The sequence below is a fragment of the Astatotilapia calliptera genome, chromosome 11 (assembly GCF_964374335.1).
Source record: "Astatotilapia calliptera chromosome 11, fAstCal68.1, whole genome shotgun sequence".
Lineage (NCBI taxonomy): Eukaryota > Metazoa > Chordata > Actinopteri > Cichliformes > Cichlidae > Astatotilapia > Astatotilapia calliptera.
In genome coordinates this window covers 12,564,428-12,581,341 of record NC_137432.1, presented here as the reverse complement: position 1 = coordinate 12,581,341, position 16,914 = coordinate 12,564,428, and the positions used below count along the sequence as shown (strand labels likewise).

The window sequence follows — 16,914 nt, the reverse complement described above, 5'->3', positions numbered from 1 at the left end:
CCGCAAGCCCACCCAGTTAACTTGGTTTTGAGGAAGGTTGTACTTTTAAAAAAAAAGCAACACCTTCAATTTTTTTTCATGTGTGTGCAAACCATTTCTCACTTCACACATCTTAATGCAAAGTGGATAACTTGTTTGATTAGACAAGCCATCTCTCTATCCTGCGATCCACAATGAATTCCACCATCAGCACCATGGAAAGGTAAAAATATTTTTCCCACTTTATATGCAGAATGATTCAGGCTAACATGTCAGCAGTATTGCTGCACGCCTTTACAGTTCTGCAAGTGGGAAGAAAACAATGACGCACACTTATTTATCTTCAGCCTGTAACAATTGAAATGTTTTTTTTTCTTTAATGGAAAGCATCTATAATCATAACTAAATGGACAAAAGTATAAAGCAAAAAGAGGAAGGTCATTTCTCATTAAAAGTTCAATTATAATGCTCAAAATGTTTTGGATTTAGCTCATTGATCCATATCTTAGACGCAAGATCTTTATCAGTTCATCTTTTACCTGTTGTGGCACAGGGCAATCTGAGTGAAGAATAGTGAACTGGGGCACAGTGAGGAATGTGTTATCTATGCATTATTTAATTAATGACAGTAATGCTGCCTTTTTTTCTTTTTTTCTTTTTGTAAGTGATAATAGAGACAAGCACCAAGGTGCATTTTCTGTATCTGTCTATCTGCTGACAGTGACAGGGCATTTTCTCTTTTGCATGTGTTAAATTTAGGTCAGTGGAAGAGGAAATTACATCCTCATCTCATTCGTAACACTTTTGAATATAAAATGCAATATCCTTTGATAATATCCAAGTTATCCAAGTAGTTTTCTACTTTTTTTTTTTTGCCTTGTTTTGTTTATTTGTCTTTTTGTGTGTGTTTTTTTAAATTAATGGAACGTGTTAAAAAAACTTATCTTACTTCTTGAAAAACAGTAGTAGCTATCATCAATCGTCAATTAGACTGACGCTAATCACAAAGCATTTTAAATATAGTGCAGCGCACTAACTGCAAAGTCCTCACAATTCAAGACAGTTATTTTTTCAGTCTTAAGTAAATAAACCACTTACAATGGAGATGTCTTCTTCTGTGGCCAGGATTTTACTTTATAGTCTATACCTTATTTGGCTTCCTTTTTTAATACTTTAATGTTTAAAGTGATCTTGAGTTCCATGAAAGATATCAAATAAAGCTAAGCTATTATTATTATTACTATTATTATTATCAGCATTATAATATTGTGTAAACAAGCTGCCGATACTTACTGCTGAGTGATGTACACAAATCCTATGCCAACTCAGGTTCTGATAGTAATCATGACATAATCAACTTTAGGGGGATATTCTCCTCTAACATTACTTTTCATAGATTTATTTATTTGTAGTATTTTGTTTTTTGCACACAGCTGCTGAAAATGTGTTATAGGCACATCACTGAAGAAGCTACAACAGTCAGTGTGCTGCTGTAACAGATCCTTTATTAGATTAAATTTACCAAAATTTGAATCAAAAGTGGAGAGGTAGAGGGAAGAGATGACAAAACCACTGCTGGGGAAGCCTACCACAGACTGATGCAGTGCACTGATTCTAATCCACCTGTGTGAAATGTAATAAACCAAAAGTGCTATGAAGTTAAAAGGGCATACAAAAGAAATCTGTTGCCACAAACCATAGCAGGAGCAAATGTGGGTCACCCTCCCCTCAATACATGGAATGACCACAAGCATGTAAGTCATCAGCAACTAGAAGCAGTGAGATCTTTAAAAAATGTTGCAAGTATGTAAAACTTATTTATATAGCACTTTATAAAACATGTAACCAGTCACAAAGTTTCATATTATTTCATAATAAAGCAGTTAAAGACTAAAGAGCATTAGATTGGTAAAATAATCCCAAAATTAACAGCAATCAGTTCTCAAATTAGTTCCGATTGCGCACGGAGCAGATTTGACTTGGCTAGCTATAGACGTGTAGTGTTTTTCCCCACTCCTCTGTACAACCTCGCTTCAATTCATTGTGATATTCAGGAATTTGTTCATGCACACCTCTCAAGGGCCAGCCACAGCATTTCAATCAGCCTAACGTCTGGACTTGATCCTCTTCTTTTTCAGCCATTCTTTTGTGTTAGGGATCACTGTCACTGTCATCATTGATCAAACTGGGTCAGGCTTGAGCTGTCAGACAGGTGGCATTTGACATTTGATTCTAGAGTATTTTGGTATACACAAGAGAGCATGGTTGACTTAATGATTGCAAGGTGCACAGATCCTGTGGCTGCAAAAAACCCCTATATCCTCGCCTTTCCTCACCATCGTGTTTGACACTTGGTATGTGGTTTTTGTACTGACATGCTGTGCTTGGTTTTCACTGAACGTAGAGCATGTTTGGCTTCATGGCCAATCATCTCCACTTTGGATATCTTACTTTATCGGATTATTCATGTGATGTTTATTTCCACTTCTGCACCATAATGGGCCTTCTAATTTATCCCATTTCTTTGAACACTTTTGTTACTTATATTTTTGCAGATCCACTCATATACAAAGAAGTTGCCTAATAAATGTAATTCAAAAATATGATCTATATGACGACTTCACGTCAAGAATTGGCCCAATAAAGCCCCTGTGCCCCCCTCAGCTGAATTCTGTGAATATATGTCAACTATAAGTTACACTGATTTATACAGATAAATGAACTTGCAGATAAGCTTGCAAGCTGGGTTTAATTATTAGATTAACAGCAGTATAGAATCATTAACATTTGGTTAACCACAAATACTTCTGCTGCGATCGAGGTAAGCAGCATGCCTGTGAGGCACAGCGTTGAGAGGTAACCCTCATATATATTTGTAACTAAAATCAGGTCACTCATCAGTATGTGTGGTCAGTTTTAAAGCACAACCCTACTCAAAACCTTCAAAACAAACAGAACTGCGTTGAAAATAAATGCGTGCTCACAGTCAGCTCTCCCACTGTGTGTGGCGGTGCGTCTGCTTTCAAACACATGTATTTTCCCACTTTTGTATCTGTGGCTACATTCCTCTATGACATTATCATGCGTGTACGGGTGCAATTATGCAGGGTATGTGTGAGTGCAATCACATTTTGTATTCTAATTCATGTAATAGCAAAGTGAATTGAGCCAAATCCCCCCATCAAAGCTGCTTGCCCATCCAGTTCACATGGCCTGGTGCTGAACCTGTCCCTGTGTGTGCATATACTTACACGCACATTTAATTTGTACAAATTTAACTCAGTTTAAGATTTAACATTTGAGTTATGTATCAAAATTGCATAGAACATTTACATGCAATTTAATGATTAAACTAATTTACATCCTTTTTTACCATATAAGTAGGGCTGATTTTTTGCTAACGAGTGAAAACTAGAGATTTATTTCACTCCTTTACAGTATAGAGTTAAAATACAGTATCCCCACCCCTGCCACTTTAGGAGGTAGGACGGGATTTCAGTTCTTTGGCTTCTTTCTTTTTCTTTTTTAAAGCAGCTGATCATGGACGAGACCACCGAAACTGACTTTACTTTCAGTTTGAATCTTACTGAATCTTCACTTTTCCAAGGGTAAGATCAGCTATAACAAACCTCTATCGGCATTTTCTTCATTTATTGCTCATCGTGAGACTATTTTAAGCTTTTTAATATCATTACTATCCACTCCCCCGTCTTTTTGAATCTTCGCGGTTTTCACCTTCCTTTCATTTTTCCTTCCAGGCGACGCATTCCTAGTTATTGTTTTAGCGTTGGCCTGCGTTTAGACAGTTTGTGTCACTTTCTCATGAACTGCGAGGGATTCAAAATCTTCAAGCACTTCGTCATTTGTCGCCAAATACTTGTGATTTGCTCGCTTGTAAACAATCGCCAGCTGTTTGTTTTCACAGTTGCTGGCCCCCTGCCCTTCCTTCCAACAGAGCAGCAGCAGTCACAGACGGTCTGTCTCGTAGGAAGTTTAAAAAAGAAGCCTGATAAAGCTTACCTCACTGCCACGTGAGCTCGTGCAGTGGTTCTCTTACTTTGCTACAGTTCTTATCTGCACCAAAACAACCGTGCTGCTTCACTAACCGCTTATTTTATTTACAACCGCAGCACTTCATAATAAAATTTGACTTCCTGCTGAGCTGTAAGACTGAAATTCAACTGAACTAAATAAACAGAATGTTATGAATATTCTTTAGATTATATATATATCATAAAATAAATGTTAATTGTACTTACAGATTGAAAAACTGTGGTCACACAGTGTCCGATTGCCTGCGTTTAAGAGTGCCAGGAGGCATTTTAAGATGGTTGCAAAACCTGATGAACGCATTGAGAAACTCTTTGATAGAAGGACTTTGGCTGGCTGACACCATATTATAAATTGATTACATTCAGTTAAATTCATTTTTATTTGTGTACGTCCAAATCTCAGCAAGGTGCCTCAAGGTGTTTTATTTTGTAAGCTAAAGCTTCTATAATAAATACATAACACGATAAATTATCAAATGTAATCTTAGTTTCATCATTGTATATGTTGGTTTTGCACTATACTCTCATTTAGTTAAAATGTTGCTATTAATTAATTATTGTATTCTGTATGCTGTGCAGTGTCACAGCTGTGGTGCTGCTATTCAGATGACTCAGATGAAAGTATCTATCGGTACTATCACACACAAACTTACACGTTCTCAGCGGCTTCACTTTAAATGTATCAGTGCATTTAAAGTGAAGAAAATCTCCTCAGTGCTCCTGTTAATCAACTTTTACCTGAGCAGCTGACCGCTAAACAACTTCTTTATCCCCTGCTTTGATTTAGCTGATCCCAGTATTCTGATAAATACGCTGCTTTATATAAATTGTTTCTGTTTAGACTTCCAACATTTTGAACAGCTTTGGTCAAGGTCAGACATAGTACCAAAACCGCTGATCATGTGAGTGACTGGTTTTGAAAGTTCCTCGTGCCAGTCCTGAAAGTGAAGAAATGCTTTCCGATACTGTTTAAATGAGCTGCCACACAGTTTGAAGCCTGCAGATCATCGCTGAGTTAAACTGTTTATAAATGTGTTGTTTTATATAGATGCATACTTTAATCTGTGATAGACAAAGTTGTTGAAAATAAGTAAGGCATAATGAGTAAATCTAATCATTTGTTTTTGTGCCTCTGTTTCTTTCCAGCTTCAGCACGCCTCCAACTGAAAATAGTCCTGCATATAGTTCTGAATATACTACTGACTATTATGAATATGACCCCGCCATGTTCGATGGATTTGAACCATGTGTATATACGCGACACGGAGCAAATTTTCTTCCTGCCATCTACATCATTTTCTTCCTGCTGGGCGTTCTGGGTAACTCTCTGGTTTTCTGGGTCATTACTTGTGGAGCGCGACTCCGCACCATGACCGACGTGTGCTTGTTAAACTTGGCCATTGCTGACCTCCTTTTGGTGTGTTGCCTGCCCTTCCTAGCCCACCAAGCCTGGGACCAGTGGGTGTTTGGGGATGCTATGTGCAAAATAGTCTTGGGCATTTATCATATCGTCTTTTACTGTGGGATATTTTTTATCACTCTAATGAGCATTGATCGGTACTTGGCTATAGTGCATGCTGTTTGTGCTATGAGAGCACGTACACGCTCCTTTGGAATGATCGCAGCTGCTGTTACATGGGGAGCGGGATTTCTGGCTTCTTTTCCTGACCTGATCTTCCTCCAAGAGCAAAGAAATGTGTCGGGACAGCACACTTGCTATCCTGGATTTCCAGACGTGAGTTCCAGTCTTCATTTTTGGCAGGTCTTCAGCATCGCTAAAATGAACATTGTAGGCCTGCTCATTCCGATCATCATTCTGGGTTTCTGCTACTCACAGATCATCTGGAGGTTACTGAACAGCCAGTCATCCAAGAAACAAGCTATCCGCCTTGTTGTCATAGTGGTAGCTATTTTCTTCTGTTGCTGGATTCCCTACAACATTGTGTCACTTGCCCGAGCACTGGAGCTAAAGCACCGGTTTTTAGATTGTGGGCACAGCAAAGCCGTCAGTCTGGCTTTACAAATCACAGAGGCCATTGCTTACTCTCACAGTTGCCTCAACCCCATCCTGTATGTGTTTGTCGGGGAGAAGTTCAGGAGGCACCTGTTGCGGATGATAAACAGATCTCCCTGCAGACTGTGCCAGCTGATCAAGGTCTTCATACCACAGGACAGAATTTCTACATCAGTCTACTCACAAACTACCAGCGTGGATGAGAGGAGCACTGCTATGTAGTGAACTACAGTTGGGGGATGTGCTTCTTTTCATTTTTTCATGTCCAGTAAAAATAGATCACTGTGGCTTATTGTCACTTCTAGAGTGTTAAGGTTTGGCACTTGTGAATGTATGCATGTGACTGTATATTAATATAATGTACCACAGATATGTATTTTTACTCTGTTTTTGTACTTCTATGAGTTATGACCAAAATGTATGCAATTCCATTATAAATCTGATTTTGAATACTTTGGTGTATCTTCACCTGGGACGATGAGTCACAGTTAGACTTGTTGCAGTTTGTTTGCCGCTGGCTCTTTACTTAGCACGAAACTGTGTCAACTACAACATCTGTCAGCAGCTACGGCAACGTCATCCAGTTTAAGTGGGGAAACGCACCACCATGAAAAGTTACATGTCATAGTAGCCTACATTTTTATCCAAACACGATGACCCCCCTCACAGTTGTACCCGTTGCATCAGTCTGCGCACAGGAAATCGTGTTCAGTGCAACTTTGCAGATTCAGCAGTGTAGGTTGCCTAGCATCATTAGCAGAACATTTGCACTTTACCCAACACAGAGAAAACCACAACCTGAAAGAGGAAGCATGAAACCAAGCTGTTAGTTTAACCTTTGCAGTCTTTGTGCACATCCGAGCCGTTTGTTATCAAGTGACTTCATAGTTCTGCTGGTTTTTCTCGTGATATTAATCAGGATTGCAAGAAAGAAGTCCCTTTTTACAAGAGTTTATCGATGGGCATGCAGACAGTTCCTCTTTCAGCTTCTTTGTTTCAATGCCCGGATGGATGACAAATTACAGGAAAAATTGCAAAAATTCCAGGCTGCATTTTACTGGATCCTCTAAGAGAAGGGGAGCTCTGAATCAATAGAAAGTTGTTCTCATATGAATTGATATCATTATTACTATTATGATATTATTACCCCCACCCCCCTTTTCCAGGAAAACAGTCATAAGGAGTCCCTGAATTGTCTGATAAAGCTTGGTTCTATCTTTTCACCTATAATTCCGCTGATGTTTTTTTTTTCCATATTTGCTTCAGTTTCCAGTTTTTTGATAGTTTTTGTAACATAAACATTTCTGGTTTCTGTCAAATGGGTCCAGTCATTGGGGCCACAAGAATTCCGATTCGGTTTTTGGGGTAATTTAAATGTTTGATCAGTCTTTGTGTTGTATTTTCTCATTCCTGTTTAAAAAAGGAGTTTGTAATCAGCTGACAATACAGAATAAAGGTGTTATATTTCTATGGTAAGTGCGGCATCCCTGTGACACGAATGAGTGTGTATGGTGAAAAGGTGTGACAGATCCAATCTAACCGCAGTTGCCTCTTTTCACTATTTTTACCTTTTGCTTTAAGTGCTTCCACAAAATAAGGAGTATCTGCACTGACTAACAAACCAACTTTGATATGCATGTTACTGTAGAGTAGAGAATTGTTATTGTTCCTGTAATAAACTGTACGATTCATCTGGTTTCGGTCAGTGAAGCTGTTTGCTTTACAGGCACTCACGTTTTTCATCTGATAAATTAGCCACACATTTCTTGTAACTTCCTGGCGTCATCATTTTCTTTTGTTGATTTACATATATATTCAATTTTACTATATTTTGAAAAGAAGCATGCAGCTACCCATCATATACCTTTTTTTATATCTAAAAAATCCTTTTTTGTGCATTATACCATTGTCTATGTGGAGAGATATGAGCTAAAACATCATTTCTGTTAGTCTAGCAGAAAGTCAGAGTGGAGCACTGAGTCCATTCTTGGGAAACCCAGTTATGTCGACTCTTGAGGAAAGTGACAGAATACGCCCATCCCTTAATAACACAATCTGCTTCTGTTTTGTTTTTTTTTAAAGAGCTTGCTCTTAAACTACTGAGAACACAGTGTACTGAGGAAGTGGAAACCCTAAACTGAGAGGAGGGGCAGGCTTGACCCTGTCTATAGATGTAGATTGATGATTACTGCTTCCTCAGAAAGTGTTAGGTGAAACCTGCCTTATTTAGACCGCTGACATTTAGTGTCTGCTGTTTAAGTCCCAAGACAATGGAGTTCTTAAGATGCTCAAAACAATGGCGAGCATCATCTTCATCATCATCATTATCATCATCAACATGTAGATTTCAAATGAAAAAATTCCAGCCCAGGAAGAAAACATCTGATGCAAAAAGAGTCAAAGTGAACGTGTTTATTTTCAGAAAGCACAAATTTGGTCTGAATCAAAAGCGTGCCAGGGAGAAACATTTGCTGTGCAAAAAGACGATTACTGGCACAAATTGGGGCTTTTTGTTCTGGGTGGATGAATCCAAAATTGTAGTTACTGACCTTCCTGAAGACCACTTTGACGTGTATCTACCATCAGGAAAAGCCCCTGTAAAACAAACTATATATACTGTGATCTAACTAAACGGGAGTGTAAGGAGTTAATGGATGTTACAGCATCCTACAGAGCTGTAAAGCATGATCTGAAGGTGCTGCACGGCTGTAAGCAGTTTTAGGGTTGGCACAAACATTTGGTTTCTGTGGTCAAAGAACTGCTGAGGCAGTACAGAAGCATCTCACCAGATAAGGCTGTTTAGGCAAGGAAACGGAAAAACAACCTGCAAGTAAACAGTCTGACAACTGTCTGCGATATAAAAACACAAAAGCTGAACAATTATTCCCACTGCAGTACTAATGAGAAAGAAGAAACAAGCAAACATAAAAAACATTATTAGCCCCCCCAAATAACCCAGGTTAGTACAGCAGAGGACTGAAAGCGTGTCTTAAATGCATTCCAGATGTCAACAGCTGAACTACTTCTTGTTGTACACAAGTCTGGAGAATGCAGCGATAAAGCAGCAGCTCTGACAAGCTCTGGGGGAAAGTTTCACACTAACTACTCGGAAAATGCTTTCCCTGCAATGCTGAAATGATTAAAAGTGAAGTCTTCCTTTCACTCTATAACTCAACCGCTCACGTGGGTTGACTCATGCCAGACTTCAGATACTGATCTGTGGGCTTAACTGATAAATGACTCGACTTTACTTCAGCTTGGCGCTCATGACTTGAAAAACTTGAAAAAGCTGTTGTTGTTGTTGTTGCATTTGTGTTGCATCCATTTTTAATGTATTGACAAGTTATGTGTTCTTAACCCTGATTGGGTGAGTTCAAGTTATGATCTCTCTCCTCCCCCCTTCCTCTTAGCATGTGTGTGTGTCGGGGGAGGGGGCGTCAAACTAAAATACACTTGTGGAGACCTCTAGTGTAAAAAGGTTCAGTGGCAGGTCTGCAGGTTTGCTGGCAGATTTTTATCAATGTGGAAGCATCACAGCCATGAAAGAAGTCCAAAGATTTGATGCCATCTATTAAAGACATCAAAATGAAAGTCAAATTCCAAAAACAGTGGACTTAGGGAGACTTTGTGATGTGTCATGTGTTTTCCCCTTATCGTCATGTTCTCACAGTACAGTTACAAAAAAAGGACAAAGGGTCAAGTGAGAAAGATGGTAAACAGATATGTGAGAGTTGGGGCTGTGATGTCAGTACTTGTTCCTACTGGTTGCCACGCAGCGTGAAATACCAGTACGATATAACATATGATATAAAACTCATATTTTCACATTCGCCTGTTTTTGCTCTCACCACTTTAAATGTGGAAACTGGGCCAGCGAGTTTCATGTGAACTGCCTGGCCTGTAGCAGAGAGCGTGACTCAACTGCCCAATTCTCACTACATGGGAACCACCTCTGCTAAACACACAAAACTCTAGTGAACCTACAGAGGGAATTTACCCTCTGTAGGTTCAACAGTGTTTCAGCAGTGCATTGCACATTTAACCTTTTAATAACACACAGTTCTGTTATCTCCTTCAAACCCCTTTCAACACTACGTGCTGTTTCTGTTGTTCTTCTCCAGGCTGCAGTACTTTCTGTTTCGAGCTTGGCCAATCAAATTTGCCGGTGGTTCTTTAATAACGTCTGTAAGTTGATGCTCTGCAGGTTGTTTTGCACACGATGTGTTCCGCTATCGGCACTTTCTTGAAACCAAGATCTCCGATGCCATCTAGTGGTCTCTTGTCTCCTGATTGTGGTTAGATAGTAGGAGTGTTCTTGTTTACAGGCTTGCAACTCGCGTCCCGTCCCGTTAGTGTGTGGGCCACAATCACGTCATTATTCTCCTCATCAGTGTGAACTTTCTAAGTATTTGATATCTCTTTCTCTGACTCACGTTTGCTTTTGGTTTTAAACTACAGCCAGACAGGACTCTCCCCATATGAGTGAATGCTGAATTCAGTGGGTGGAAAATGCCCAGAAGCAACAGTGGGTGAGAAGGCGCAAAACTGGGAAATATCGGGCTGTCAAGAAATGCGCATAATTGCATATTAGGTATTTGTGTCGAGTTAAACGTGTGGGCTTAAAGTAAAGCAGTACCCGAATAATTAAAATGAATAAACAACACAGTATTTGGTCACAGGTCAAATCAAGTTTGTAGAACAGAAAAAAAAAAAACTGCGCTGGCGTGCATCACCTTCACACTTCACAGCTCTTGCGTGAGATTTTGATCACAAGATTTTGTGTAAAGATTGTAAAGATACCCCTTCTGTGGTTTCATGCAAAAAATAAAAACAAAACAAAAACTGTTGCTAAGAAAGACGAAATAGATTTCACACTCGATAAGTGCACAGGCACCTTTCAGGCACTGGGTGAAACTTTCAGAACAGAGACACAGGTGCGTCAGGTGAAGTAAATAACCTCGAATGGGGCTTAGATGACAAATACTCCAGGCTGATAACGCTCATGCGTAGATACCAGGGTTTAAAATGCTGCAAAAATGTTCTCTAGCAGACCTCAGTGAGTAACTATTGTAGCGGACGTGGGTTGAGTGGGAGGTAAAATCGTGCGTTCTTTGTGCAGTGATGCAACACACACTGCTTGCACTGATTCAAAAACAGCAGCGGCATCTGCTCCGGACTGATAAGATCAGCAACAGTCCCCTTCCTGATACCTTCTCATAGTTTATCTCTCGAACTGATCTTCATCACAGTAATGACATTCGTTCACTATTACTGTACACGTATATTCCTCCTGATTTTAATATTCTCACTTTGCTTTTCATTGTTTCCCCGCAGTGCTTCCAAATGTCACTCTTCATATGAAAATAAAAAGTAAAGAAAAACGTGTCAAAGGTGTTACGCTATCGCAAACAACAATCCCCTCTAATGCAAGGCTTAACATGGCTGCTGTGTTAGTTGGGTTTCTTGTGTTTAATAATTTTAATGAATGACTGATTGCAGCCATGTGAATTAAGGGTTTTCCCCTGCTTTCTAATCATGCCGGGAATACAGATTTATCTCACCCTCCAGCCCTCAAAAGCTTATGGGAAATCATGAATGAATAATAATAACAGACATTCTCATGGGGGTGGAGATGAATGAATATATGCGCACAAAAGTTTCAGTAATGCTGACTGTGCCTTGTACGTTTAATGGCAAAATAACAGAGGACAAAATAAGTTATTTACAACACGTAGTAACATGTAAACACAATCTTCTGTACAAAGAAATATACATGCAAAAGTAAAAATAAGTCATACTAAGACATTCAAGATGACATTTCTGCAGTCTTGTTTTAGGTGTATTTAAAATATGACAGTTGTGAGGTTTACATCCCGGGTGTGGGCGAACTGCCCGACCCTTCTCTGTACATCTTTACATCGTGAGCAGGCGGGTTTCCCAAGAAACCGTTTCTCTTCGATCGTAACCTGACAAAGCGATGATCAGGATAGTTTCAGGGAAACCCTTATCCACATTAATAAATAAAAATGACACAAAATGAAAGACGGAGACTTTACAGACCAGAGAGACAAGTCAATAAACTCAACATGTTATCGACAGCAACTGACAACCTTCAAATAAAACGAGAAGCGACGCGAGTTTTTCATTTTTACCAACCTCTCGAACTTAATTCACTGGACTGGCACTTTAAAGAAGTTTTTAAGCAACTTTTTAACCTAAAGACGTCATCGTATTTAAATGAAAACAACTGGCAGACCTTTTTCACGGGAGATACCTGTTAATGCTAATCAGAAAAAACTGTGGTTCAGGGGTTGTTATTATCTGCCAGAAGGTATGATTCTTTCATCAGTGCAGTCCATGGTGACTTTTTCACCCCAGACCTATTGCTTGGTGAAGATATAAACCAATACGGTCTAGCAACATACACTAGTATCTACCTACAAGAGCCAAACAAACTCACACGGCAAATAACTTTGTGCACGGCTTGAAAAAAACAAAAAAGAAAAGAAATAATAATTCAAAAAGACAAGTCAATATAATTTTTTTCAGCAATAAACCACCAAACAATCTTCTTATTACAATAAGAATAAATAAAACCACAAGGAACCTTTGTAAACGCTCATATGCCTCTGCTCAGTGTGGTCTGTTATAACTCAACATGACAAGTCATTAAAAAAGCAAACAAACATATTAGCAGGAGAACAAAGCAGAGCCAACTTTGGTATTGTTACAAAAAAACAAAAGCGAAACAAGGACGACATAAAAGCATAAGTGCCTATATTTCATAGATACACATTTTTATACATTATTTTGGAAAAACTCTCCTTTTGTTGCAGGGTTGTTGTTGTTGTTGTTGTTTTTTTGTTTGTTTTTTTTGCAGGATATTAATACTGAACTTAATACATAAGAGTTAACACAATACATACATCTATTGCAGTACCAGGTACGTACATGCCTTTTTAAGAATACGGCTACAACACAAGTTTTCATAAATAGTTGCATAAATGTTAAAGCTGCGACATTGCACGTGGGAACCTAGTAGCGGTTTGATCCGTCCGTCCGCAGGGACTCACTAAAACTCAGCAGATGGAATCGTTTTTGTTCGTCGAGAGATAAATCCGTCAAAATGAGAACGAAAAGCGGGAAAAACGTTATTTACATATAAGGCGGATGCAGGTAAAAATCTGAGAAGCTCTATCGGGATATTCTTTTTTGCTGAGTTGTTTTAATGCTTTGTTCAAGTTAGTTTCTCTTAGTGTCACAAACAGAAGTGATTTAACCTTTGAAACTGAAGCGGGGGAGAGTTAAGAAAAGCAAACTATTGCACTGAATGTAAGTTTCTGCAAAACGTGGTTTTGGTAGTTACATCTTGTTCCAGAATAAGAGGACCCTGCTGATGGGTGCCACTTCACCACGCAAATCTCACTTCCCTTTTTTTTTTCTTTTCGTTTTTTACTTTTTCTACTCGCCAACTACCCTTTGTTTTCCAAAAGGTTATGAATAAAGACAGTTCTCCGTCTCCTCGCTGTACATTTTGTTTCATTTACAAAAAGTAATCTCTCGTTACAAAAAACATTTTATTGTGTTCAACCGAAAGCAGCCTGAAATATTCCTATTGTACAGTATTCTTCTTTTTTTTTTTCTTTGTTTAACACTGTCCGAAACGCAAGACTCGCTCACGCTGGCTTGTTGAGAAAGCTTGGTTTTCTCCCTGCTGAAATCTCAAATGGATTCCAAGAGTTCGCTTGTTGTGCAGGCATAGTGACGGTATGCCAGGTTTAAGGAGGGGAAGGGCTTGGGGGTTCGAAGGGTTTAATCGGCAGAGGTTAGTCAGTCGGCAGCAGCAGCAGCAGCAGCAGGACTTTTGTGGCTTTGTGAGGGAAAAGGGGATTGTAGCAGGCGTGTCGCTGGTGGTGCTCTCAGTAGGCTTCTAACAAGGATCAAGTGAATGAAGAGCAGTAGTGGAAGAAATTCCTTCTGGTCGTGTTTACCTGGTGACCTACTGTCAGGTCTGGCTGAGCAGGCGGCTGTGAAGGAAGGCCTTAATGGTGCCTATGGGCCGGACATCATTCTGGTGTTTCCGTCTCTCGATGAAAGAAATGAGCCTGGATGTGTCCAGATGTGTGCCGCAATGATTCCGAGATGGTGACAGTGCTGGTGGCTGTGTGGGATTTAAGGTTGAGTCACTGCTTGATAAACCTCGAGGCTGGAGCCAGGGCTCCTCCAGGCAGGACGCAGCAGGGGGCCGTCGCTCTGGCTCGCCCCGGAGCAGCAGGCAGATGAAGTCTCTGGCAGCTGGGCTCACACCCTGGAAGTAATCCTGAGGGAAGCTAAAGTCCAGGCGACAGATGTTCAGACACGTCTCCTCAAGGCTCTCGTCCAGGAATGGAGAGGCGCCGCTCAGAACCACATAGGTCACCACCCCTGTAAATCAACCAGTTGGTCAATCAACAGGTTATTTAGCCAAATTAAATTAACTCATTCAGCTCACTTTTAAATCCCCTTTGATAATTAATATAGCTTTATATTAAACAATCATGCACAAAAGCAGCTTCTGCAGCTGCTAAAATATTATAGCACCAAGACTACAACAATAACAATCCTCTGTTAGATAATTTGCCTGCTTGTTGAGGCTTTCACTGCATTATTGTAGGGTCTTTACCTTACAACACAAAAAAGCCTATAAATGCCATATAAACAAAACTGAACTGAATCATTCATTTTACACTGCACTCCCTTACGCTGTACTAATATATACATTTTTCTGATGAAACTCATCATCTACATACATAGCAGTAAAATATCACTTGAAGCTTCAAAATATTGAAGTCAGTTAATAGATTGCTGCGCGGTTGGCAAGTAGAAATTGCGACTGGGGATTTAAATCACTGAACTTTGCATCCCCAGAGAGGCTGACTGACTGCACTGCAGAGGAAACACTTGTGTTAACGCACCTGGCTTAGAGATTGAGATGATAGTATCGCATGGGAGTATTTCTGTCTATTTTTGTGTCTTAGTCAAATATCAATAAGCAGCCTTTTGCACATACTGACAAATAAGAACAAAGGAATGTGTATTTAATACTATTACAGTGGGTTTCTGCTGCTGTGATTGTGTATTCGAGTACATAAAGGGTTCTCTAATGCAAAAATCAGCAAGATACAATTTCTCTACAGACCTAAGCTCCAGAGGTCAGACGTCAGTGAGACGGGCTGACCCAGGATCAGTTCAGGAGCAGAGAACTCTGGGCTTCCCAGAAGAGGATGGATGTAAGAGGAGGGGGGGTTCAGTTGAACAGCATCACCAAAGTCTGTCAGCTTGATCACTGGCTGGGAGGACGCATGTTCCACCACAATGTTTTCAGGCTGTAGGAGCAGGATAGGAGGATATAGGACACAATCATCAGACCTAGAGAAGCACAACAGCAGTGCAACAGCTTCCCCAAAAAAAGATTTAGATTGTAATGCTTTGTTTGTTGAACTGTTTACTTTGAGGTCAAGATGTGCTATCCTCCAGCTGTGCAGGTAATGGAGAGCTTCAAGAATATCTCTGAGGTATAAAGCAACTTTCTCCTCCGTCAGGTTGCCCCAGCTCACGATGTAGTCCAGGAATCGCCCCTGGTCTGCCCTGATAACACAAACACAACATGCATTTTATTTATTTATTTTTTTTAGAGACAAATCTAAGTATGTTTTTCAAACAGATCAGATGTCACAGTCGTTTTACTTACATCTCTAGTACCAGTACGTAGCTGCTGGCTGTCTCATACGTGTCTAGCAGCTTGACCAGATTGGGATGGTCTAGATTCTGGAGGAGTCTGATCTCCTGCAGGACCTGTTCTCGACGCAACAGCTTCTTGTTAACATGCTTTGCTGCAACTGTGCGTTTACTCCCTCTCTGGTCGCATCGCTTAGTCACTGAGAACCGACCCCTGCAAGGCAAAAATTAGTAGTTAGGAATAAGACATTTTATTTGTGACTCACTTTTTAAAAATATCCTACATCAAATTTATAAACTATAACGCCCAATCATGACTGGTGGACTTGGATGTATAATGTCAATCTACTTCTTTGTTGATTATCTATATCAGCTTGTCCAATGTACAACCTCATTTCCAAAAAAGCTTGTGACACTTTCTGAAAATGTCGTTTCTCATTGCTTAGTAAAGTTTGAACTTGTATTTGTGAATGCAGTCACAAATTGTGTTAAATGATTTGAATATTGCTGCATTCTCTAACCAGCTACTGAGGAATAAGCAACTCATTCCTCATTTAAATACCTTCACTTGTATCATCTGTCGCTACTGCTATTACTACTACTACTATATATATGAGTGCTGCTCCTAATTTATTAGCTTTGATGTGGTCGAGAAGCACTGCGTGACAGGAAAACACACCTTCCTAGTTCAGTAATCTCTGTGTACTGGGACTCAAAGCCGTTTTTCCAGAGGAGTTCGCTGCCATCGTCAGGGGTTCCTGAGACAACACAGTGAATTCACAATGATTCAAGTATCAAATGTAAAAATTATAAAATCAATGTTTTAAATGTTTCAAACACCTGCGTGGCATAATATCAAGAGACATACACAATGACAGGACTCTGACCTGACACTCTAAGACTGGCAGAAGAGGTGACAGCGCCTGCTATGTTTGTAGCAACACAGGTATACACGCCGCTGTCCTCTACAGACGCGTCCGTGATGCACAGGGACGCCTCTCCGGTCTCACTGCAGAAATGGAGAATAAAAGGAAACAAAGCATTAAGTGAAATTCACAAACTGATACTGTAATTTGCACAGAGTTATTATGACTTCATATTCTTTTTTAACAACATGAATGTGTTAACTGAGTTTGTTAGCAGCACATCTGC

At 39.8% G+C, this 16,914-nt stretch overlaps 2 protein-coding genes across 7 annotated transcripts in view; one reads left to right on the top strand and one right to left on the bottom strand.

Moving 5' to 3' along the window:
* Positions 1–74: 74 nt before the first annotated feature.
* On the top strand, positions 75–7,741 carry ccr8.2 (chemokine (C-C motif) receptor 8.2). 3 transcript variants are annotated; one of them, XM_026184592.2, is made up of 3 exons: positions 3,434–3,587; positions 5,178–5,766; positions 5,869–7,741. In XM_026184592.2, exons 1-3 carry the CDS (start codon positions 3,520–3,522, stop codon positions 6,265–6,267), a joined length of 1,056 nt encoding a protein of 351 aa, XP_026040377.2. In that variant the 5' UTR covers positions 3,434–3,519; the 3' UTR covers positions 6,268–7,741. The 3 variants fall into 3 exon arrangements, with proteins under 3 accessions (XP_026040376.2, XP_026040377.2, XP_026040375.2); XM_026184591.2 differs by lacking the exon at positions 3,434–3,587 and adding an exon at positions 75–202 and having other exon boundaries at positions 5,178–7,741; XM_026184590.2 differs by having other exon boundaries at positions 5,178–7,741.
* Positions 7,742–11,702: 3,961 nt separating this feature from the next.
* The window catches only part of triob (trio Rho guanine nucleotide exchange factor b), a 112,585-nt gene continuing 107,373 nt past the window's right edge, over positions 11,703–16,914 (bottom strand). For 3 of the 4 annotated variants that reach the window (XM_026185031.2, XM_026185036.2, XM_080307808.1), the window contains 6 exons: positions 16,650–16,771; positions 16,442–16,520; positions 15,776–15,976; positions 15,534–15,672; positions 15,224–15,410; positions 11,703–14,469 (listed from right to left, as the gene is read on the bottom strand). In XM_026185031.2, the coding sequence (XP_026040816.1) occupies positions 14,051–14,469; positions 15,224–15,410; positions 15,534–15,672; positions 15,776–15,976; positions 16,442–16,520; positions 16,650–16,771 (1,147 nt within the window). In that variant the 3' untranslated portion in view covers positions 11,703–14,050. Of the gene's footprint in view, positions 14,470–15,223; positions 15,411–15,533; positions 15,673–15,775; positions 15,977–16,441; positions 16,521–16,649; positions 16,772–16,914 lie in introns of those variants that run through there. The other variant, XR_013912049.1, reaches the window with a different exon arrangement.